General features: G+C 44.3%; 1 protein-coding gene across 4 annotated transcripts in view; it reads left to right on the forward strand.

The window, feature by feature from the left end:
- Positions 1 to 26315, forward strand: part of JMJD1C (jumonji domain containing 1C) — a 280338-nt gene that overhangs the window by 231807 nt on the left and 22216 nt on the right. For all 4 annotated transcript variants that reach the window (XM_077258765.1, XM_077258768.1, XM_077258766.1 and 1 more), the window contains 10 exons: positions 3572 to 3741; positions 3896 to 6099; positions 11365 to 11566; positions 13912 to 14126; positions 16624 to 16776; positions 20332 to 20421; positions 20745 to 20872; positions 21967 to 22180; positions 23196 to 23401; positions 25333 to 25611. In XM_077258765.1, coding sequence (XP_077114880.1) covers positions 3572 to 3741; positions 3896 to 6099; positions 11365 to 11566; positions 13912 to 14126; positions 16624 to 16776; positions 20332 to 20421; positions 20745 to 20872; positions 21967 to 22180; positions 23196 to 23401; positions 25333 to 25611 — 3861 coding nt within the window. The remainder of the gene's footprint in view (positions 1 to 3571; positions 3742 to 3895; positions 6100 to 11364; positions 11567 to 13911; positions 14127 to 16623; positions 16777 to 20331; positions 20422 to 20744; positions 20873 to 21966; positions 22181 to 23195; positions 23402 to 25332; positions 25612 to 26315) is intronic.

A 26315-nucleotide genomic window follows, 5' to 3' on the forward strand; every position in this document is an offset into this window, starting at 1 on the left:
TATATCTCATATCTAGTTATTGCCAAGTTCTTTAATGGGAAAAATTGCACAGTGCTTTAAAAAATATATTTTTTATTTGTTACTAAAAGTCCTCTTCGTCTCTGTCAAGTTACCATCCACCTCTGCAGTCTCTATGAGGTGGTTTGATTCCTAGGCAAGGACACAGCGCTTATAAGGTGTTTGATGTAGAGTTTGTAAGCGCTGTTCTGAAAGCTTAATACGGGCAGTTTCGATGACTCCAACGTTTCTCTGATGGTTCAAAGGTAAAGTTGCCTCATATAGCAGCATCAGACTCAACAAAGCTGCTGTTTGAACTGTCAGTCAGGAGCACATTGCCCCTCGACAAGCAGGAAACTAGGAGGCAGGAGAGCAGTGTGCTCCTGATTTATGAAAGGAGAAGACCATTTTCAAATGGGTTGTCACACAAGCACAAGTGTTTAATCGATAGACAATGGGAAGTTAAGCCTTTCCACAATTGGATGAGTTTTAAAATAATGCTGCTGTACAGAGAGAAACTAATGATGCTGCCTCTGCTGTGCCCTGTGTAGGCTTGTGCCTGACCATGTGGCGGTGATTTAGCTGCTGTTTGTATTGAATGCATAGAAAAAGGGAGTAGAAGTGACCCTCCTCTACTAATGCCCCTGGCTGGGGCTGCTCCACACCTATGATGGCTTTTTTTTCATCCATACAGTGATGGTATCTGCCATAGCAGAGGAACTTTCAGCTTGCCTAAGTAAATGACATCAGTACAGAACGAGAACTCTGTAACCAAACATAAACTTAATAACCAATGTGTAGGTATGGCCACTGAGCTCTTATACTGCGCTGGTGTGATTTATTGGGTGAGCTGGAAGTTCCTCTGCTATGGTAGATGCCATCAATACATAGGTGAAAGGAAAATGCAGAGGAGTAATGTCCTAAGCTTGGGGTACCCCCTGTCAGCGGCAGTAGTAGCCCATGGTCCCCTATCCTATGGTTCAATACAAGCAGCACATGACCAGTAGCGAACACTCCTTTTCGGAAATGTGTTTTTCTGGCTTCTTATATTGAGGTTTTGTTTTTTGCCTCTTTGTTCTGGTTATTGTCACATTTTTACATGCAGTGTTGATATGTTAAGTGTTTATTGGATCCAGTCCTGTTTGGGTTAAACACTGCATCAATCTGTAAGGTGTGATCATGGCCTTGCAATAAGAGGGTCATGAATTTCTAGATACATACAGACAGCAGATTATGAATTGCACAAAATGACATTGTTCTCTGTTCTGCGATTTATACGGGAAAAGGTTTTTGCAGTGGTGGAAATATTTGATTAATGTTGGATTTTCCCAGATCTGCTCCATGTGACCGTAACGGAGCCAATGCGGCAGCTGAAGGCTGCATATCCCCTATGTGCGGTCACCCCACCGTAACCTGGGAAAACCATTATTAGCAGAGCTGACTTACTAGAAAGCCTGAGATTCTGCAGCTTCTATCTCTGAAGAGGTCAGAAGCGATCGTTAAAGGAAAATAAACAGGTTTTCAGCATTCAGCAGCACCCTCCCAGATTCTCCACCACGCTGATTGCTGAGGGGTCTCTGGCCCTGAACTTGAACTGCTGTTTAAAGGAAAGTGGAAATAAAAAGCCTGGCATGAGGTATCGCTGGGTTATAATAGCATCCTTCAGGAGAGGCAGGCCAATGTAAACATCTGGCGGGATCATTTATACCATGCATAGTTTCCATATGTAGTCATATATCATTTTCCTATTACTGTTCTGAGCTTCAGATTACATAAACTGCCCTCAGTGACCCAGAAAGCAGCACATTAGCTGGTTCTGGGGAGCTGCACATATTAAGGGGATAATTTCATTTCTGCTTTGCAGTTCATTGTAGTCTATTGTCCTCCAGGCAGCTGTTTTTAATGGGATTATATCCCCCAACCCCCCCCCCCCCCCCCCCCGCTATCGCTCAGAAACTTTTACCTTAATGGTTAAATGATGTTCGTAGTGCCTCTTGTCCATTGTGTTTAGTATGCCTTCGATATCAAATTAGTTTACTTTTTCAGATACTAATTCCATTTTTTTTACTAGTTTTATCTCTGTACTTCTGTTATATTTGTGGCTTTACGATCCTATGTATGACTCCTCTGCAGCCTCATGATGGTGACACATGACGCTCTTTACACCACAAGTGAATGGCTTGGTTTCATTTCCCTATGAAAGGGGTTTTTCCACTAAATAAATGTATTCTCATAGCCACATGATAGAGAATAATTGTAATATTTATCTACAATCAGTGGCGCAAATGCTCCATTCATGGCTATAAGAATGACTGAAATAGCCATTTTATCACTCCCAAGTACACCAAGTGCTGGTTGAACATACACACTAATATTTTCTCAGTCAGTGGCAATCCCAATATTTGGACCATCAGTGATCATATATTCAGTAGTCTGAAAAGCCTTTAAAGAGTGTAGGATGACAGACCACCTAAAACATGTTATTGACTATACCACCTGAGTTCCTCAACTCCCATGAATGCTCGCATCTTACGAGTGTGCACGTCTCGTTTAGGAGAAGGAAACCACAGCATCAAGATCAACCATGTTAAAATTGGAATTAACTCCCCCCCCCCCCCCCCCCTTTCCTCTCCCACATCCATGACCGTTGCAAAATGAACATCGGACAAACATGTAATACACATTAAACGTTCAGCTCATACTTCCGACGTTGCCTTCCCCTCCATTTACTGCACGCCCCACTGCACTTTATCAACCAGATTTCTTATCCTTGGCTTCCTTCTCAATTTCCAACCTTCATCCTTCTTTCTATTTCTCTATGCTCTGCTACCAATCCCATGATGCGTCAATACAGCATCACCTGACCAACTTGAGTCAGTACCATCTCTGCCTTCTGAGAAGACGCTGATTATGCTTCTTCCTATATTCCCTAAATTAACTGATACATTATAAGGCTAAGCTGAGATCTACATTATAATTGTTTGACTAGAGACGTGCAGTCATCATCATTATCTGTGATAGCTGTTTCTGCCCCTTTGACTTCTATCCCTGCCCCACTAGAGGTATGATCTGTGCTTTCATCATACAGAAAGTTCTGCTAACTGAGAAGGTGACCCCTTCAGTAAACATAAAGCCAAATAATTCTCAGGTGGAGGTGCGTGAGAGCTGCCATGAGATCACTTGACTTAATAGAAAAGCAGTATACTGTGATTTTTTTCAGAAATTAACTTTATAAGGTAATACTAGCTAAATATATTGTACTAGTGACAGGACAGCTTAAAAAAAAACAACAAGATGTCGGTGGCGTGGGTCAGCTTTTTTTTTTTCTCCTCAGGTGTTTTTAAACATTAGACCTGTGTAATTACATGTGTTTCTGCTTAAAGCAAAAGGTCTACAACACTTTTGGTGTTGAGAAATGGGTTGCTCATCTTGTCTACAGTTCCCCCAAACTTCTGTCCCAAATTAAAGCACCATTGAGGAGCAGAGTGCAAATATACCTCTTCTTGTGTCGTGTTTAGTCATTTTGGATGAGACCGAACCATCTGAGTTGTTCATTTGTTATTCCTCTTTGCAGAACACTGCCAGCCCCTGGTTACACCAGCCCACACCTGTGACTTCAGCAGACGGCTTACTGATGGGTCACCTTCCTGTGCGGCCCTCCAGTGCTGACCCTCTTAGACCACTAAAATTGGCAGCACATTCAAGTCCTCCCTTGTCCAAACCATCGTCAGATCACCATAAAGAGTAAGTAGTCACATCCACCCACTGGAAGGTGGAACATTATGTATAAATAATACATTTCCATTGGCAATAACACAGATGTTTCTGCTTGTATTAAATATTTACATGGAAATATATATTAAAAAAAGGGAAACTTCACAGTCTTCTTTCTCAACAGGGACCTGGAGAAGAAGACGTTTAGCGAATCATTGCGCTCGGTAACTTCAGCACCCGTAAAGACTGAGCACGAACACAACCGGACACACTCGGGAAAGGACGGCCATATCCACAGACATTACATGGAGCCTGTACTGAGCCACACAAAGCTCCCACGCCCAGCGCCGGACAGTGGAGAGAGGCCGAGCAAGTATAAGGACGAGCACAGGAGAATCCTTCAGGAGAACATTGAAGCTACATCTTTCTCCATGAAAATGAAAGCACATGAAAATGAGCGTGACAGCTATGCCAGGGTGCCGCCCATCATGGCCTGCAGCCCAAAAAGCCACATGATAAAACAAGAAAACAACGTGGAGCGCCCCATATCAGATTTGTACAAAAAAAATCCCATCTCCCAAAGTTTGCCACAAAGTAATTATTTCACCACGCTGTCCAATAGTGTGGTGAACGAGCCGCCAAGGTCATTTGCATCGAAGGAAGCCGTAAACCCCTTCCCAGAAAAGCAAAATGCCAGCCCTTCATCAAATTCTTCTGCTATTAATTCATATATGTCATCCTTATCTAAGCCACCGCCATTAATTAAACACCAACCAGAAGAGGGGTCAGCGGGTAAACTAAGCGAGCAGCTTCCTCAGCAGGTGGCAACGCACACAATCACTTCATACAGAGGGGACAGCAGAAGTCCAACCCAGCTCTCCGTCTCCTCCTCCAACGCACTCCGTAGCATGCCCGCCTTGCACAGGGCACCTGTGTTCCATCCTCCAATTCACCACAGCCTAGAGAGGAAGGATGGTGGTTACAGCAATCTTTCTCCACCAACGCTCACCCCAGTGCAGCCTGTAACCACTGGAGGTAAAATCCAGGAACTTCAGAAACCGCCAACTCTAGTTCCTGAGCCCAAGGAGGGCGCCGCAACTTACAAGAAGAACACAGAGAAGCCTACCCAGGAAATCTGGAAAGCAACTGATAAGCCAAATCATAGCAAAATTGAATGGCTGCCGGAGAAAAATCATGTGAAGTTACCTTCGGCAACCGCATCTGTCATTGTACGCCCACCATCCAGTGCAAAGTATGATAACGTGCCAGCAACTCCGGCAGCCCCCAAGGAGAGAGTTGTTGAAAGATCTTCAGCTGGAAGCAATCAATCCGATTGCTCAAAGCCTATCGAAACCAGAGAGACTACAAAGTTTGCCCAGCCGCCGATGAACGCAGACAGTGCTCACGTGGTGTTTGAGAAGATCACTCCCGCTCCCTCACATAACATTCCCAGTTCATCTGCACCTGGAACCAATATAATGTGCAGCACGAAAACTGACGTGACCACCTCTGCCCCCACCACCACGAGCGGTTCCAGCTGCAGCGGATCAGAAGTAACTTACTCTTTATCCAATGCTGTTTCTACATGTACAGTGATAGAAAGCACCAGTACAATATCTGCAAATCCTACCGTGCCGCCAGCTCAAGAGGTTACCGTCAGCACCGCCGCTTCAGCCAGTAGCAAAACTGCAAGTGCAATTCAGCCCAACTCTTTATATCCCACTTCAAGTGATTTCATCCATCTAAAAAAGCACAAGGCGGCTTTGGCTGCAGCTCAGTTGAAAAGCACTAATGCCAATGATCCCGAGACCATAGCTGTGAAAAATCAGACCTTTGCAGCTTCAGGCTCTCCAGAAAGCAGCGCACCCTGCAGCTCCACAAACACAACAAGCTCTGCAGGCACTGGGCTGGCTTCCCAATGCAGCCAGCCAAACTATCACACAAAACTGAAAAAGGCCTGGCTCACCCGACACTCAGAAGAAGATAAAAACACTAACAGCAAGCCAGAGAGTTCGGGCAGCACCATGGTCTCTGAAATCATTAAGCCTTGTACTGTTAATCTGATTGCTTCAACCTCTAGCGAGCTGCAGAATAGTATGGACCTTCGAGCGCAGGAGGACAAGTCTCCCAAGGAAGATAGGCTTACCAGGAGGAGGGTTAAAAGGACTTACGAATCTGGCTCCGAAACTGAGGACTCGGATGAAAGCGAGAGCAAGTCTGGACAAAGGCTGAAACGTCAGCCCAAGCCGACGTACAAAAAGAAGCAAAATGATATGCAGAGGCGAAAAGGTGACACTGACAGAGAGGAGGAAATCAAACCCAACGGTATTCTTAGCCGTAGTGCCAAGGAGAAGAGCAAGCTGAAGTTACAGAGCAGTAGTTCCAGCAGTAAGTATCAGGCGCTGTATGGGAGCCACATGTTATTATTTATACCAGGGCTCAGCTCTTTTTGTTTCTTGCTCTTGGATCTTGTCCACGCTGTGTGTTTAGCTTTTTTTAGGTACAAACAACAGGAAAGAGGAGCGTTCTTGGGAATTCTTAGCAGATAGCATCAGACCCATCTAGGTCACTTCCCAGTTTAACCGTAGACATTGGCTATAAATACTTCTAAGCCTCGTAGTACAGTAAAGACCTCTGAGGTGACAGGACTTGCTCATGGTTTCTGCTTCGGGCTGATTTGTTTCTTGCATTCTTTAGCTCGTCATTTCTAGTCAACAACTTGTGGTGCCTGCTTCGCATTCCCTGCATGTTCAGTGTCTGTACAACGCTTGTTCTGGCGTTCTGCATTCTAGGAAGTGCACTCAGTGCTCCAGGTACTGTCCTATTATCGGACTTAGTCAGAAATTCCAGGTTGTAGTGCCGCCTAGACCTTTACATCATGGAAGGGTTTCTGCTGACTGGGTCTAGTAGCAATCAACAGTCTGAATTCTGCCAAAATATGGTTACACAGGATGTAACTACAGAAGGCAAGAAAACGAAGTAAAGCAATGTACAATGTATTATGTAGGCTATTTCTAGCTTTAAATTGTAGAAGGAAATAATGATCTGTTTTTTAGGGTTCATTTTCGTGTTGCAGGCTGTGTGGTGGTGCGCAGGGGCTGTGTGTGGCAGTATGCAGGGGCTGTGTGGCGGCGCGCCGGGGCTGTTGTGTGGCGGCGCGCCGGGGCTGTTGTGTGGCGGCGCGCAGGGGCTGTGTGTGGCGGCGCGCAGGGGCTGTGGCGGCGCGCAGAGGCTGTTGTGTGGCGGCGCGCAGGGTCTGTGTGTGGCGGCGCGCAGGGGCTGTGTGGTGGCGCGCAGAGGCTGTTGTGTGGCGGCGCGCAGGGGCTGTGTGTGGCGGCACGCAGGGGCTGTGTGTGGCGCCGCTGTAGGCCATCTTCCAGTGTATGAGATGACCTGTGAATACTGACGGCTCCGATCCGCTCATTATTGGTTTTGTGGGCCATCTTCCAGTGTATGAGATGACCTGTGAATCCTGGCGGCTCCGATCCGCTCATTATTGGTTTTGTAGGCCATTTTCCAGTGTATGAGATGACCTGTGAATACTGACGGCTCCGATCCGCTCATTATTGGTTTTGTGGGCCATCTTCCAGTGTATGAGATGACCTGTGAATACTGACGGCTCCGATCCGCTCATTATTGGTTTTGTGGGCCATCTTCCAGTGTATGAGATGACCTGTGAATACTGACGGCTCCGATCCGCTCATTATTGGTTTTGTGGGCCATCTTCCAGTGTATGAGATGACCTGTGAATACTGACGGCTCCGATCCGCTCATTATTGGTTTTGTGGGCCATCTTCCAGTGTATGAGATGACCTGTGAATACTGACGGCTCCGATCCGCTCATTATTGGTTTTGTGGGCCATCTTCCAGTGTATGAGATGACCTGTGAATACTGACGGCTCCGATCCGCTCATTATTGGTTTTGTGGGCCATCTTCCAGTGTATGAGATGACCTGTGAATACTGACGGCTCCGATCCGCTCATTATTGGTTTTGTGGGCCATCTTCCAGTGTATGAGATGACCTGTGAATACTGACGGCTCCGATCCTCTCCTCTCCTCCAGTTAGTGATGAGGGCATGAGACGTCCAGTACAATGAGCGCTGTATCCCTTCCACCTCTTCATTTGACATGTTTGAGTCTGAGAACACCCACCATGTAGTGCACATAATATATTCATTTTTTCTGGTAACCACACTGAAACTGAGTGTTAAATTACCAGATCTTTTCATGTTTGGGGATTTGCAATTAAATCTTAAGTAAAGTCAGGCTGTGACTGAAGCCGCATTCATGATCCCCCCCCATCACTTCATGAGTAAATGATTGCCATGTTTTTACAGACGGCTCTAGCAGCGGTGCGTGCTCCGGGGTGGGTTTACACTCCTCTCGTTAGTCACTGGGCTGTTTGTCTTTCTGCAGGCTATTTTCTGTGTCTGTGAACTCCACTGCTCCTGGAAATATGAGCGACCCACAGCTATTCCTGTTCTGTGGGCAGTCTGATTATACGAAGTCGTAATTAAGATGTTGACATGAAAATTGTACAATGAACGAAGGCACCACTACATAAATAGCCCGTCACGAGTGATGGGTCTGTCCTGAATTTGGCTTGTTTGACTATTTTAAAGAACTAAATGGGGACTGTCTAATGAGGACAACTGTCCATACGTCCTGTTATGGCCCGTGCTTATAGCCCCCATGTACTGGAATGGGGAAAGTCACAATCCATTCTCGAGTTTTCGGGTCGTCCATTGGAATGGCCACCGTATTATATTGTGTATTCTCCTGTAGAAATATCGGCCTGGTCCGTGGCTTCCCTTGGCAAAATTAGCTGTTTAACAGAAGCAAGACCTGGGGAAGGCAGCAATGCTTGTAACGGTTACATACTGTCTGTGTTATCAGAGGTAGCGCGCGGGAAGTACTCGTTCTCCTTAAAGACACCAGCTCCGTATGGAGTCTTCAGGTGCATTTCAGCCGACGATCGCTTTGCTCCATCTTTGTTTGATCGTCAGCCTGTTTACTCTGTAGGATTATCAGGAATCAAGCATTCCTAGGAATACTCAGTCCCGGTAATCATGAAGTGTAACTACCCCTATAGATGCAATGTGTGCAAATTAGTCCTCCCAGAGATGGTATCTTTACGGTAAACCGGTACTTCCCCAATGTTGCTTCAAGGCTGCGACCCTCATTCAGCCAAGCCTTGCTTTACACTATTGACCACAAATGTGTGGTAAATACACAGATTTTGCCCATCATCAGTATTAAAGCAAGGTCTAGCAGTCTGACTGTAGTCCGTAAAGGGACTGACGGCGCTCCATGTTGGGGTCAATCTTTTATATACACCTTCCCACCTGCTTTTCTTCCCTCGATTTCCACCCGTCTCTGGCTCTATGAAATCAATGCTGTCCATCAAAGAAGAGGGTGGTGGAGATGTATTTTCTCCCATGGAGCCTTGCCTGTAATACTTAATATTAAGCTGGTCTCTTTAAGAACCACCACTTTTCCATCATTGCCTCAGGGGCGTTGTGGTCAGTCTGCCAGACTCTGCTGTACACTAATGAGCACAAACATGATCCTCCTTAAATCCATTGTAAATATTTAATACTCTTAGAAAAAGCTGTCAACATTAAAGTGGATCTGTTTCCAGATTTCACAGTGCAAACGGCACTCATTAATATAGAGATCTCATAGATGTGATCAAGCCTAACCTGGCCAGTGTGTGTCCGAATAGCTGTATCATCTTTTATGGAAGTTTCCCTGCCGGGGATTAAAATGAACTCTAGCTGGTCTTAAATATTCCTCAAATTACAGTACGGTAAGCGTTATATAACCCATTTGACATGAATTGGTAAAGTAATTACACCAGCACCATCAGGTTTAAGATATCTATTTAATAGATTTTGTAAAATCTGGCGACAGATCCGCTTTCTTTCATGGCACTGAAAACATTGTGTCATTATATTTCACATTGAAGGCGACAAAGAAGCCATTATATAAAAATTACCAATTATTTTGATTGTGGCGGGTTTGTGTTTACATTTTTTTTCTTATTTAGTATCTTTGGCAATTTTTAAACTTATTATTATTATTATTATTACTAATAGTGATCAGTGAACATGTCTTGTGGGTGCTCAGATATTATGTATGCTGTTAGACAGCCACAACACATGCGAGGATCGCCCAACAAACAAGATACTCTGATAACACGTTATCAGAGCATGTTCGCTCATCACTAATTAATAACTGTATTAAAAATTATTGAAATGTTGCAATGTTCACACTGGCCACTTGGGCTTTTTTAGACTCTTAACTTCTTGTTGTTTTAGGAAACAATACATGTACATAGCCACAATTAACATGCCTCAGCCCTATCTTTTGTATTGAGCAGAGGAGCTGTGTTTTGTGGAGCCTGTGTTACCAGCTGTGTATAGAGGTGTTACCTGTCATTGTAATTCTGCCTCTGATAATGAGCTTTCTGAAAACTGTTCCTGGCAGTAAGGGTACTGTCACACAGTGGCATTTTCATCGCTACGACGGCACGATTCGTGACGTTCTAGCGATATAGTTACGATCTCGCAGTGTCTGACACGCAGCAGCGATCAGGGACCCTGCTGAGAATCGTACGTCGTAACAGATCGTTTGAAACTTTCTTTCGTCGCTGGATCTCCCGCTGACATCGCTGGATCGTTGTGTGTGACAGCGATCCAGCGATGCGTTCGCTGGTAACCAGGGTAAACATTGGGTTACTAAGCGCAGGGCCGCGCTTAGTAACCCGATGTTTACCGTGGTTACCAGCGTAAAAGTAAAAAAAAACAAAAACGTACATACTCACCATCTGATGTCCGTCAGGTCCCTTGCCGTCTGCTTCCCGCTCTGACTGTCTGCCAGCCGGAAAGTGAGAGCAGATCACAGCGGTGACGTCACCGCTGCACTCTGCTCTCACTGTACGGCGGCACTCAGTCAGAGCAGGAAGCAGACGGCAAGGGACCTGACGGACATCAGATGGTGAGTATGTACGTTTCTTTTTTTTTTTTTTTACTTTTACGCTGGTAACCACGGTAAACATCGGGTTACTAAGCACGGCCCTGCGCTTAGTAACCCGATGTTTACCCTGGTTACCAGCGAACCTCGGCATCGTTGGTCGCTGGAGAGCGGTCTGTGTGACAGCTCCCCAGCGACCACACAACGACTTACCAACGATCACGGCCAGGTCGTATCGCAGGTCGTGATCGTTGGTAAATCGTATAGTGAGACGGTACCCTAAGAGTCTAAAAAAAACAAAAAACAAAACAGTGGCCAGTGTGAAAATGGCAAGATTACTATTTTAATTTTTTTTTTCGTGACATGAACCCCCCCCCCCCCAAATGACATTACTAAAATGTTTTTAAAAATAAATGTAACACAAACACCTGATTAAAACCATAGGCCGTTTTCTGCTGCTGGCTTCCTTTTCAGCACGTGAGCCTTAGTGACACGTGGCATAGATGAGATTATTACTGCACTCTCTGGTTCCTCAGAATAAAGAGCGATCTTGAATTATGTGGTTTTCATTTCTGTTAAGAAAATGCCGCTCTGCTAGCCTCGTCCTTATTAGGGCCACGTTGTGCACATGCCGTCGCCTTGTTTCCTTACTGACACTGGTTGTCTTGTGGTTTCAGCTGGCATACCTCGTTCAGTATTAAAGGACTGGAGGAAAGTGAAGAAACTCAAGCAGACCGGGGAATCTTTCCTGCAGGACGACTCTTGCTGTGAGATTGGGCCAAACTTGCAGAAATGCCGGGAATGTCGTCTGATCCGCACCAAGAAAGGAGAAGAGTCTACACACTCTCCAGTTTTCTGCAGATTCTATTATTTCCGCAGGTAATTAGGAGTCTTGTAGGCTCAATATATTTCACTACTGTGCATTAAATATTTAGCAGTAATGTTTGTACTATGTATCGCCGTGAATCATGGCGAAATGAGATAAAATATGACTTTCCAGTTCCACCTTAGTTTTTAAAAGAATTGGATTTCTCCGACAAAGGTCTGTCTTGCCACCAAATAAAGGGAAGGTTATTCCTCTCCCCCCAACATCATCTTTTATGAGGTCCAATACCCATTAGATTGGCAAAAAATGGCGGGTTAGGGCATCTCTTGTGTAATTTGTATTAGAGCCTTTATTTTCCTGCAGTACAGGAAATTTTTTAGTCTGTGAGATCCGGCCAGTACACATTAGATGAATATCGGCACAAAATCACTTATGTCTGGAGGAGACGCGCCTCTAATGCGCTCAGGATTGTTTTAGCGTGATGGCAAGAAAAAGGGGGATTGGGAAGTTGGACTTCTGCATACCGATTCTTAATATTGCTGCCAGAGTTTTTTTTTGCTTTTTTTAATTATTATTCTCCCAAATAAGAACATGGGCACACTTGGCTGCGTTGAGCAAACCTTTCTATAAGGGATTGGGATGAGCATCTGTCGGCCAACTGAGTGTTCAGCTGATGGCCACCCAGTAGAGATGATCGGATCGCTTTGCACAACCCTGTTCTCTAAGGCTAGTTTCACACTAGCGTCGGGAACAACCCGTCGCTGTGCGTCGGGCCGACGTTCCCGACGCTAGGGTGGTCTCCGCCGCACAACGGGGGCAGCGGATGCATTTTTCCCACGCATCCGCTGCCTCATTGTGAGGTGCGGGGAGGTGGGGGCGGAGTTCCGGCCGCGCATGCGCGGTCGGAAAAAGTGGACCATCGGGAGCAAAAAACGTTTTTTTCTCCCGACGGTCCGCTACCACACGCCCAAGCGTCGCAAAACGGACGCGACGTTTGGCAATGCGTCGCAAATGCGTCGCTAATGTTAGTCTATGACGAAAAAACGTATCCAGCAAGAACTTTTGCTGGATGCGTATTTTCGGCAAAACGACGCATTTGCGACGTATTGCAGTTAACGCTAGTGTGAAACTAGCCTAAGTCATTGCTCTCTGGCCATGGACAGGAGCTGCAGAAATTTCCTGAGTTTCCAGGTGCCCCAGCATGGTTTTTCATTTGCCAACCTGGTGTGACATCATATGAGTGGCACAGAGACATCTCACCAGCCTGCCTAATCATAAGCCAAGCCTGCGATCTCACCTAGAACCATGGACCAGATTGCACAAAGCGATTTATTCATCTCTACTGTCCAGGGTTTATTGGAAACTTTAATATGTGCCTTTGCACCTAATGACCGTCTTATTTTTGGGTGAAAATTACTTTTATCCTCTTGTAATGTGCCATGGTAGGTAAATCACAGTAATGGCGCAGTCGGACAGCCGTATAAATCAGACCGAGATCAAAACGCCGTGCATTGAGTGGCTGGCGGTTCTCCTGACCTGAGAGTGATGGCCGTATTGAAATACATGATGCTGTCACTCTCTGGTCGGGAGAGCCGCCAGTCAGTCCGAGCATTGCGCTCCAATCTTTCTCTGACTTATACCATCATCAGGTTGCACCCTAATGTGTGATGTGCCCTGAGCAATCCTGAATAAATGGGTCTTTTCCAGGACGGAGACCATGCAAGATACCATAACTTCATATATAAAGTAAAAAAAGAAACCAAGAATTAGTCTCTCTACAGCCGCTATGTGGCCTGGAAGCAGGTGTGAATAGGGCCTTCAGTTCTAAATCTGCAGAGATGGGGGATTGACTGTTTCCCCCCCCCCCCCCTCTTTTAAAAGCTAACTAAATACATTGCCAATTTTTAGGAGCCATCTGGACACCTGCACGGGTCACTGGACCATCTAGCCCAGTGTATATACATAGTCCTTATTTGTATGACGGGCTATAAATGATGACTTTGAGTGTTGCAGTGAATGGAAAACTCTTGTAGTGTACTCCAAGGGTCTCGTTTTCTAAATTGCCTTCAGATGTCATTAAATCCATACAACAGACCATCGGGAACATCCAAATGCCAAGAATTCTGTGTTCCTTACAATTAGTGCAGAATAACATGTCCTGTTCCCTGGAATGAGGGCCGATCGCCGCTGGCTTCCTCTGTGTAGTAATGTGCGATATCTGCCCAGAAAAGCCTCTTTTGGTTTAAATGAAAATAAAAAATTGAGGCGATTGTGGTTTAGAAGTGATAGAAGCCCAGAACAATCTGCATGAAAAGTTAAGGCAGAGATGGATGGCTGGCGCTCGCGCAGGGCACAGCGCTGCTGGCACTGAAACAATTATTTTTCTGCTGTGTTTCAGGTTATCTTTCAGTAAGAATGGTGTCGTTCGAATAGATGGATTCTCTACCCCTGACCAATACGATGATGAAGCACTGAGTTTGTGGACGCACGAAAACTATGAAGATGATGAATTGGACCTCGAATCCATTAAGTATATCTTGGGTTACATCGGCGATAAATTCTGCCAGATGGTGACGTCTGAGAAAGCTGCTATGTCTTGGGTGAAGAAGGATGGTACGTGCCGCCTCGCACTGTGTCTGTATCGACTGGCATGTTTTTATGTACAGTGGGGGGTCTCACATCCCGATCACACACTAAGCCCCCCTGTAAATGCCGAATGCGGGAACCATCCGCAGCCAGGCAAATGCATTCATTAAGTAGGTCGGGATGATGAATGGATGCTGCAAGGTTCACCAACACAGGGCTGCAAATTCAATCCGTGTCTCTACTTCTGGTAGAGCGAGGGGGATAATATTGTGGTCATTAGTCCGAATTATTTCATAGTGCCGTGAAGTCTCTACAACCCAGGCCAAATCGTATATATGAGGCAGGAAGAGCAGGGCCTAAGGCTACCGCGTTCTGCGTTTGGCTAAGAAATGACATTTGCTTTAATGGTAGGCTTATCATCTTTTTTTTTTTATTATTATTATTATTATTTGGTAGCGTGAACTATTCAGTTATATTTAATACTACCTCTGGAAATGAAAATTATAATCTTACTTACTGAATGTTTCTGTGACAGATATTGCTCCCGCTTCCTATAAAACCTGCAAGATTGTATCCGGCAATATAAATCTAATAAATGGCCCTTCTCCCCCAAATCTTTCCCATAAGAAAAAACTAAAAAGTGGAAGATGAAGAACAATGAACAATAAAATGCCATGAATAATTGATAGTAGTCATTGTGTATGGAGCTATTGTTTCCTTTTATTAAAGAGTGTGTTTGAATATTATGAAGGATCAGTAGGGGAGAGCAGAAATGATAGCGACTGCTTTTCAGCATCTCTTTAGTATTTGTTACTTTAATGGTAGAAATAAAGTATACTAGCATAGATTACCAGATTGATGGGGTTAGCGTGCCTGTCCACAAAATGTTTCTGGACTGTAGAAGGCCACGGCTGTGTTCACACCTGTATCAGAGGCGGTTATGTGAGGCAGAGGCACGCAGCCCAGACATCTCGGCATCCCTTTATAAGTGATCCGGACCAGTGTTGTCGGTGTCTTGTTGTGTGACAGGACTGACTCTACTTCATGGTTTCCTTTATAAACGGAAACCACAAAGCAGATGTGAACAGATGACCTTTACCGTAAGAAGAAAACTGTTAAATCAGTGAGGCCCTTCACGAATAGTGTCCCTTCTGATTTCGGCCTCATGCAGATGGTTGTTTTATGGTTCAGTAATCCTGTGGGTTGTAATAGGAGACCTATACATTTCTGTGGGGCCCAGTGTTCCTCTGTGCGTGTCCACCGTAAGTTCTTCGGCAACGTGTAACGCCATAGAAATTATCATGCAAATTGTGTGACCAAAAACATTTGTGCTCGATGGTGACTATTTTAGAGCTGAGATTTTGCTGTATAAAAAGCCAAATTGCAGAAAAGTTGCATGCACATCGGAAACATTTACAACTCACAGGTTGAAATAATAAATCTGTAGATGTTCTAATTGACCTTGTAGCCCTAGTTCTCAATCAGATGCAGCCTTGCAGAGATCACATACCTTAGAAGAGATTAATAGAATACAAGGAGGACTCCATGTGCTGCCTTCCAGCGTGCTGCACACGGCTCTGCCCTGTATAGGAAGCCTAACCTTATGGGGGATCTTCCTTCCAATCAATGTGGGTAATAAATGTTGGTAGGTCCTTCTGCTTTAGTGTAGCTATTCCTGATGGTGTACCTGTCACTGGCTGCTACGGAACTGCTTTCCTTAATTTCTGGATCCAAAAAGTATCGTTTCTCCTTGTGGAGAGTGACATGTTAAGAGTTCTAGTCCTCTTCCTCTCTGAAGAGACAATTTCGTTAAGTTCTGTGAGATGTTTTTTCCCAACACAAGCAACTTTGCAATGTACCACTCCATTCTCTTAGGTTACCCAACCAAGTATTGGGCTCCATGAGCTGGCTTTATGCCTTACAGCCTGTAATGCCGCTCTAGAGCTGGCTGGGTTGCTTTTTCCAGCCAGCCTCAGTCCATCTCTGCTTCTCCCATGCTATGACGGCAACATTGCCTGTGCTAGCATCTTGAGAGGGAGCACAGTTTGGACCACTCGCGTGACTGTCAGTCTTTTGGCGCTCATTGCCCCCACATCAAGGCAGGAAGATCCGGGAGCCGTGCACTCCTGAAGTTTCATCTGGAAACAACCCCTTACGTTTCATTTACTGCATTTTAGAAATATCTTTCCCTGTATACTGTGAAGCCAATTGTCCCCTAGTCTCTTGAGTGATCTCCAGTAATTTGGTGCATTACTAATCAGTGAAATGGCTGCAAATTATTATAGAAATTGGAGGCACCGACCATACAGAGCTTGTCCTTGGGCTGTGGCAACTAAGAGGTCAATCTGATATCTTGGTGTTACCCATGTTGGGATCCCACGAGGGACGTTCTGTGCAGCTGATAGATTTCAGTGCATATTTTTCCTCTATCAACCAAGGTCATTGACCAAAAAAAATAGTCCATAAAGCAAATGTTTGTACAGAGCAGATGTTCATGTTTTTCTAAAACCATTCTGCCTTTCAGCAAAAATAGCCTGGAAGCGAGCGGTGCGCGGAGTCCGCGAGATGTGCGATGCCTGTGAAGCCACCTTGTTCAACGTTCACTGGGTCTGCCAGAAATGTGGATTTGTGGTCTGTCTGGATTGTTACAAGGCGAAGGAAAGGAAAAGTTCTCGAGGTTAGTTCACATGAAGCGCTCCATTCTGCGCAGTGTTTTCCCTGCAGAAATGCTTAGGAAGCAGCTCACCGCTTCTGTAGGGAGTGAATTACTATTTCTGTACCGCAGAAACCCCCCTTGTGTCAAGTACAGCAAGACGTTTCAGAATTTTTTTTTTTTTAATTCCTAATCTTTTGGTAGACATTTCTGCTAAACTCTTCGGTTTCATGGCTTTGTCATTTAGGAAAAGCTCAAGGGTCTGAGGCGTAGGCCACTAAGTCCGGATAAGTATAAAGAATCTATATTGCGTGATTTTATGGCCCAGTCTTGTATTGATATTGGTTTCTGCTATGGCATGTTCTTGATGAAGAATTTAGGGTTAAATAAGCGGCTTAATACCTCCCCGCTCAGTGGCACACTATCACTTCTTGGAGTGGGCACAGGCTGAGCTGTACAGTATTCATGCGTATCAAACAATAGTGTTTCACCCTAATTTGAATATTTTTCCCATTTTCCTTTATATTATTTGGAAAAGTGACTGGTGTCATTCAAAACTATACATTGTGTCCAACAAATAACAAGGGGTATGTGGATAGTAAAGTAGTTATTACTCTAAAAAGAAGGGAGGAAAAATAGAAAGTGTAAAAACGAAAATTAGTTGCGTCCTTAAGGGTCAAAGTTATCTGATTGTTTGGTCTCCGACCACTGAAACTCAACCTTTCAAAAAAAGAAAGCCCCATCTGATTGGTGCCATGAGCATTCACACCATTATTTATTTTATATTAAAATATTTAGAATTGAGAGTCCTCAGAGGATGAGACCTTTTAATGGCTAACTGAAAAGATGGTAACAAATTGCAAGCTTTCGAGACTACATACGTCTCTTCATCAGGCAAAGACTAAAACAAATTCTGAAGAATCACATATTTATGCACAACGTAGTATAGAAAAAAAAAAAGGGAGAGGGGAAAAAAACCATGGATAAGCCAGGTGACATGAAGCAGAATTACCATGGGTGATAAACAGTTACGTCCATAAATATTGGGCCAATTCTTAGATAAGGATTGTTTTATTGTCCTGTGATTAGGGTCTCTGTTGTGATGACCCCACATGGTCTGATGGGCAAGTTCCTTAGTTGTAGTTAGTTGATGTAAAAAGACATAAATCCGTGTGACACATTCATTCCTGCATTTAGAGTGTCAAAGGTTGTCATCAGTTTATATTCCCAGACTCTCGGTGGCGCAGTGGTTAGCACAGCAGCCTTGCAGCGCTGGAGTCCTGGGTTCAAGCCCCACCAAGGACAACATCTGCAAAGAGTTTGTATGTTCTCTCCGTGTTTGCGTGGGTTTCCTCCGGGCACTCTGGTTTCCTCCCACATTCCAAAGACATACTGATAGGGAATTTAGATTGTGAGCCCCATCGGGGACAGCGATGATAATGTGTGCAACCTGTAAAGCGCTGCGGAATATGTTAGCGCTATATAAAAATAAAGATTATTATTACTCTCCTGTCTTTCTGCGATTTGAAGTTACCCTTTAATACAAGTAATTTCATGTCCATAATGTTATGATTTGGGAGACAGAAATGTATTGCCACAGGTATATCCATTCTTTTTTCTCTTATTGTATGGCGATGAGAGTTCATCCTTGTTCTCAGTTTCTGCCCTGTCTCCCCCACATACAGACCCCCAGTTGGACATTTAGTACAAATAATTAGGTACACCACATTAGAAGTGACGCAGCTGAATGTACCTGGTATCTTGTAGTCCTGATGTGAATTGGGGATCTTTATCTTGTCCGTGGTCATTATAAATGGACAGGTTTTACATTTTTTCTGGTTGCAAGGAAAGGTACCTGCAGCTGTTGGAGCTCCCTGTCCAACCTCTGTACAACCTCCAGCGCCTCAGTGCCGACCTACTGTCCTCATGTCATTAATGTAGAGTGAATAGATGTGATTGGATACATAGATCAGACAGTTTCATTAATAAATCATTCGGAGTTTTTGTAGGGTCGGGGGTTTTAATCAAATTAAAACATAAATCCATACTATGATAAATGGAATTGATCAAATCCCTGTATATTTAATGACCTACGAATTCTGTCAGAATGATGGTAAAAATGGGTAAATGGCTTCCCCTGCTCCGAGCAGCAGTGTAAATTACCTGTCAAAATGCTATGATTTAGTGAAGACCTCACAGGACAGGGTGTATCGCTGTAAATAACTTTTGTAAGGATGTTCATTGATCCAAGGGCACCGTGTCCACAGAGGCAGCCTATGAAGTTGGAAAGTGCCAAGATTGATTGAAAATTTCTTAAAAATAATCTTGTAATGTTAAGGTAACAAGTCTCCGTAAGGGTAAGGCCAAATGGAGCAGCCGTGGTGTGGCCGCAACCAAGCCATTGTCCACTGCAGGTTTTTTATTGCTTGTTAAACAACCTCTTCATTTAGTAGGCACACAGTTTGTTTTTTTTTACCTGCAAAATCAAATCAAGTAATTGTTTAAAAAGAAAAAGAATATGGCAGACCACAGCTGTAGTTTGTGCTGCAACTCGACTGCTACAGTTGGCCTTACCATAAAAGTGGCCATAGAGGATCATAGTAAAATATAATGGATGGGGGGACCAGGGAAGGGTGCAGGGGCCTGGTTAGAGTAGTATTAATACTTTTTATTTTATGTCAATTGCTGGAAAACTCTGTAAGAGTGTTTGGATTTTTGTGAGTGTGGAAATATGGGGTGTATTAGTCGAAAGTTCTTCTTTTCTCCAGGGCGATGTAAATAATGAAAGTGGAGCTCTGGCTGATTGCAATGGGCAGCACAAATACTTTTAATGTAAGAGTCACTTCATTGAATGATTCAGATCTTCTCTGTCCAGTTGTACAGACGAGGCAGAAATAGTTAGGCTTTGTTTACTTGTTTGTTTTTGCTGCATTTTTGGAGCAGAAGCTCCAAAAAAACAGTTTAAAAGCCATGAGATTTGATTGGAGAGTTGGGGAACAACTGGTCCTAAAACTGTTCAAAAGAACTTTAGTGGGAACATAGCCTATTTCTGCCCTGCGTGCATCGCTGGGGGAGAAGGTAAGAATCAGGGTAAAAAAAACTTCACAGCTAACACCACATTTCCCCACTAATGGCACAAAAATCTAAAGGGATCTGTGTGCCACTATATACGGAGAATATCTCTGCAATAAAACATCCAAAGTAGCATGCAAAAAAGTGTTGGTTACAAATGTGATGCTGTTCTGATGCACTGACATAAATGTAAGCTGTATTTTAAAAAGTCTTATGGGAAAAAAAGACTCATCAAACCGAGCACAAGCTCTCTGTGCACCCTAGCATCTTCCCACCTTCATGTTTTCCATCATTCGCCGTCCTCTTCTTTGACAGCTCTGGCTTTACAGGATACAGAGGGTGGAAATTGATGGAAAGCAAGTAGTTGGTGAGGTTCAGTCAACCCTTCGGGCATGTCAAGGGTGCACTGAGCGCCTCTGCTTTGTTTGAACGGTCGTTTTGAGATGACAGATTCTGATTTATTGCTGGATGGTTTTTAGAGACTCACAATAACTTGTGTCCTTCCAGATAAAGAGTTGTACACCTGGTTGAAATGTGTGAAAGGACAGCCGCATGATTACAAGCACCTAATGCCTACACAGATTATCCCCAGCTCGGGTAAGTGTGTCCCCCTCACTCCCCCCAAACCTTGAGATTTGGGAACCTCGTATGTGTTTAATACTTGATGAAATATTATTCCTAATATGAACACTGTTTCACACTTCTGTGACCCGAGCGCAGACTGATGTGTTTGGACCGGCTGCGGGGCTCCTGGCACAAACATGGTCTCATTTATGTTTGAGGCTATTGAGTTTGGGTCTGGAGACCTGTCTGTTCATCACTGTCCATACTCAACATGAAACACGCAAGTGTGTAACCTGCGTTGTATTATTTCTTGTTATATAACTCATCAGGTTTTATTTTATTTATTTTTTCTTCAGTTCTGACAGATCTCCTCGAGGCAATGCACGTCCTTCGAGATAAATTTGGGATTAAATCACACTGCCAGTGCACTGGTAAACATGGCTCGCAAAACGCCAAGTTCCCAGCAATGAACGGAGTGTCACAGGTGAGGGCACATTCTAAGCCAAGCCTAATGATCATCTGGCCAAATATCTACCCCATATCCTCTGCAGCACAGCGTTTACCCTCCGTCTATGCTTTCAGGGCATGTACTTATTGATGAAGACTCAAATAATATAATGCACAAGACTTGGATATTACAGTCCATGTATATGATCATTCCGCAATGTGAAAATTAAACTGTAAGATCAGAATAATTATGAATGTTCTGACAGTGAACAGTGGACTTCACAGTCTGAGTTAGTAGGGGATTCTTTATCAATATTTTTGAGTCTAACTGGGTGTGGATCTAGGCTAACTGGGTACGGAAAATCAAAACTGGAAGGTTTGCCGGCTTTCCAATGCTTGTAGAGTAGCAAAGACCTTTCCATGCAGGCGGAAATAATAGGGAACATGGGTTCAGACTGTAGATTACTCACGGAAAAATACTTCTCTAGCTAGGTCATTCTTGATGAAAAGTTCACTCTACTAATTCTTTTATCATTGAATTTTTCATCTGCAATCTGAATTTTCTGTTTCTTTTATACCGGCCAACCATGGCCAATATATAACCACTAGTGATGAGCGAACGTGCTCTGAGAAGGTGTTATCCGAGCATGCTCGGGTGCTAACAGAGTGTCTTCGGTGTGCTCGAAAAATATGTTAATGTCCCCGCAGCTGCATGTCTCACGGCTGTTCGACAGCCACAACATATGCAGAGATTGCCTAACAAACAGGGCTCTTAGCATATTATTCAAGCACACTGACGTCATTCTGTTAGCACACGAGCATGATCCGATAACGCTGTGTAAGAGCACGTTCGTTCATCACTATAACCACCAATCAATCGGCTATATACAAGGAGATCATTACTGGTTTGTTTTGACAAACCGACCAGAAGTCAATCCTAAATGATTGTTAATACAAGCCTAATTTGCTCAAAAAATATCAGAGGCAGCACAAGCCTATTTATACAGGTCTGGACACACATTGCAGAAAAGACGTTCTGTTCTGGTACTTCCAGACCCAGTGCCAGGGAGATGGGGTGGTAAATGGAGGTTATTTTATGTCACAGATTAATAGTTGTATTTAATATTTTAGGTGTTACAAAATGTCCTCAATCACAGTAACAAGATATCTCTGAGCTTGCCCGAGTCGCAGCAGCACAGTCCTTGTCAGAAGCCTGAAACCAACGGTAATGCAAGCCCAGGAAGTGACACAAGTACGGACAGCAAGCTGGCATCCCCAGAATCCCACTCCTCACTGCACTGGCTGGCAGATCTGGCCGAACAGAAGGCGCGAGAAGAAAAGAAAGGTAATGTCCATGTATCCCAGTAAGAATTCACACTCTAGTACAGTTGGTACCTTTGCAATATATGAATGTCTCCGCAGTATCATGGTGTGGGTTGGCTTATCTTTGTGAAAACATTATTTTGCTAGAAACTGTGTACTTAAACCTTAAAGGGAGTCTGTTACCCTGTTCTTTCGATATGAGATAAAAATATCGTTCAATTTAGCGTGAGCTCTGCATTATTGCAGTACCTTTCATATCCCCCGATTCCCCACCTTTGCTGAGAAAATACCTTTGTAATCTCTCCGGCGTCCTATGTAAATTACCCCGGTCTGATGGGCAGGGCCTATTCGCCGTCTCTCCCCCCACTCCTCGGCTTGCAGGACGTAACGAGATTGGTGTATAACACAGATCCCGTACAGTTTCTGCGCGTGCGCATTGAATTGGCCTCAAGCGCCTGCGCAGTATGCTTTCACCAACTGTGGGCAAAGCATAACATCATTATTGCACATGCGCCAGCTTTTTTCCCTATGCTCTGTGCCCCGGAAGTATTGCTGTGGAAATCTTGTGTTCCTGGACTTTGCATGGAAAGACTTCCGGGGCACAGAACGTCATGCAAAATGCTGGCGCATGCGCAATAATGAGTTTTATGCTTTGCCCCCAGTTGGGCAAAACATATTGCACACGTGCGAGAGGACATTTCAATGCGCAGGCAAATAGCGCCAACGCAGTAAAGAAGAAAAATAAATGCGCAGAGCAAGGCAGGAGGTGGGGAGTGATGGCGAATAGGCCCCGCCCATCGGACCGGGTAATTTACATAAAACGCCGGAGAGATTACAAAGGTATTTTCGCAGCAAAGGTGGGGAATCGGGGGATATGAAAGGTACTGCGGTAATGCAGAGCTCACGCTAAATTGAACAATATTTTTATCTCATATCGAAAAAAAGGGGTGACAGACTCCCTTTAACTTGTAGGTCACATGCTAGGCTAAACTTCACTTTATGAAGACTCACTTCTATTTTTGTTTTGTGCTTTGCAGAGAATAAAGAGGTCCCGGTGACCAAACATATCAAAGAAGAGCAAGATAACGAAGTTGTGACCTCCAAATCCTCCTCTCCTACATCCCAGAATAGTGAGGCAGGCTCCACGCTGCGCGACCTGCTTACCACCACCGCCGGCAAACTGCGCCTGGGATCCACGGACGCCGGCATTGCCTTCGCACCCGTTTACTCAGTAGGAAATCCAGTGAGTGTCGGCTACAGTGCAGATCTGTGTAATCGTCACTGTGCGCTCTTGTATTCCGGGCACATCCATTGAAACTATTTGAATTGCAGAAATCGGGGGTAGGAAAAATGTGCTGAGAGGGGAAAGTTATTGGCAAAAACGCTCTGCAGACTTGAGATACTTGCCAAAGACAACCGAGAGCTTGGAAGTAAACTGCAAACAAAGTTGTCTTTGAATGGGAAATGTGATGCAGTATTTAACATTTAATTGGCGTAGACAAGTTAAGTCAAGTCTGAAACTAGTACAGGGAGCAGCGAAACCTCCCCATGGATGGTGAGCCAGGCGGTGCGTGTGTACAGGACACTGAGCTGTACGAGCACGTCATGGTTGGAAGTGCTGGGCTAAGCTTTATTCTCCACTTAGTCGTCTTGGTATAATCTTCTCCTTGTGCCGTTGATCTGCAGCTCAGAATCACAATGGCTACTCACTGGGATGGGGTCACATGCATCAGGGTTTTAACAGAAATTTCAGTAAATGGAAATCTGTTCTATAAATGTGAATTGGGATGTTTCTGCAGCACGTGGGTAAATTGCTGAAAGCATTTAGATCAGCTTTGCAATGTACCTAGAGCTAGTGATATGCCCTTAAAGGGGTTGTCCACTACTTGGAAAACCTCTTCTCAATGTCTGTATTCCACCGTGTAAAATAAAAACAGCCTGTACGTGCCTCTATAGGTGGCGCTGTTCCAGCGATGTCTGAGTTCTCATGATGTTATGTCGCTGCATCACTCTTACTGACATTCGGAAGAAGTGAGAGCTATTGCTCTCTGATGTCATCTGGATGTCAGTTACAGGGAAGCTGCCGCTGACTGGCTGCAGGGCTCCCCCGATATAACAACATCACGCAAGCACCTGGTGCCGAAATTGCTGTAACAGCACTGGAGGCGAATGCAGGCTTAGAGTATTATATTAAGATGCTGGAGGATTCGACAACCCCTTTAAGGCCCTACGCTTGCTAGAATAGCATTGATGGAACCTGCTGATATTGTCAGGCTCAGCAGACAGTCTCGTGTATGCGTGGTCTCCGGCTGACAGATGTCAGGGGAAATAAGGATCCCACCTGCCTGATTTTGGACTGCTGATCCTTTTTCTCAGTGAGAAGTCTGGCTGCAGCTCTGTAATGGAGAACACTGGAGCGCATGCACTCGTGCATGGAGCATATGTGAGAACTATTGTTGGTCGACAGCCATCTATTGTATATAAGGCCTCTTAAAGGGCTGGTTTGCCATAACCATTTATCATACATTAACAGAATAGGTATCAAGTTGCTATGAAGACCCCATTTGAATGGTGTAATGGTCGTCGTCCATGCTCATCGCTGCCCATTTATCATCTATAGGAATGACAGAAATAGCACAGCGTTGTTTTTGGCTTTCACGATCAGTCTCGTACAGTCAAAATGGTTATTTCTGTTATATGCAGCTGTGCTGTATGTAGCACATATAGAGGGGTAATCCTGTTCTTTAAAAAAATGGTGGTCTATCCTTAATGTAGGCTATGAGTGTTAGATTGGAGGCAATAGTGGTGGGTAGGGTCACAAGCACCACTCCTGGTCCTTCCTTCATACCAGCTGAGATCTGTACCCGCACCGACCTGATACTGTCAGACTATCCTTAGGATAGACCATTAATTTTTTAGTACTGGATAATCCCTATAATAAAAGCATGTATACATTTGGGGGCCGTTTACGGACACATGTATTCTGGCGACCATGTCTTTAAGCGTTTGGGCTATATAGCTTGTAGGTTGTTGCCTTCTGCTTCGAATGTCTTACGAGCGAGGTGTAAATCCACAAAATGTCTGTGAAAAAGAGACTGTCCGTAAGCCTTCAGAAATCTGAAAACTATTAAAGATATTTGCAAGGTTGAAATATTTTCTTCTTTGTAACACCAGAGCGGTAAAGGCGGACGGTCCATGCCAAACTTCTTGGATGACATCATCGCATCAGTGGTTGAAAACAAGATTCCTGCCACAAGGTCGCCTAAACCCAGCATAAAAGCCGAGCCAAAAGAGGAAATATCTGAAAGCCGCAAGCCACCTCTGGACGAGAAGACGAGAACGTACAATGATATCCCACATTCTTGGATCTGTGATCGTTACATTTTATGGTTAAGAGATCACCGGCACAACAGCAACTGGAAGCTCTTCAGAGATTGCTGGAAGCAGGGGAAGGTGAGCGATTCCACAGGGCCGCTCGGAGGCTGGATAAAAGGCTTTTGTTTTTTGCCTAAATCTTACTCCTTATTTTAATATTCTGCAGCTTCCTAAAATACTCCTTTCTTCATTTTTCAAGATCTCTGCTTGCCCTTGAGCATCTGAGACAGATTTAAGACTGTAATCCAATGTCCATGTGTCAATTAGACATTATTATGGTAGGTTTTCAGTCTCTACCGGAAGCAGAGGTATTGAAAATGGGAATTAAAGTGCGGTACATTAGATTTCCATGAATTGTTGTTGTACGCCCTTCACACCTCACCCAATATGTTCTCACTTATTAAAATACATACTTTTACGTATTAAAGAGTACCTAGTCTCTTACTAATTTAAGAAGCCACCTAAAGGACCCGACTTTTTATAGTGGGATTCCGTCAAGCAGAGATGGATCCCACAACCATCTGCACCTCTCTGCTGTGAAAAAACGGGGGCGAGGGGAATGAGTGGATCCCAATCATTGGGTCCATGCAGTGTATTTGTAGCTGGAGATGCACATTATTTTCAGATACAAAAGAGCAAGGAAAACTTTGCAGATCTTTGTTTTTTACGGCTCTATTCCTCCACAGCAGAATGTGTGATCACTTTTATTTCGATGATTTCCGTGCGTCATCATATAATCATTTTTGGAACCGGAGAAGAGTGAGATGTTTTCAGCCATCTGT

Source organism: Ranitomeya variabilis, chromosome 4, assembly GCF_051348905.1.
Source record: "Ranitomeya variabilis isolate aRanVar5 chromosome 4, aRanVar5.hap1, whole genome shotgun sequence".
NCBI classification, from domain to species: Eukaryota; Metazoa; Chordata; class Amphibia; order Anura; family Dendrobatidae; genus Ranitomeya; species Ranitomeya variabilis.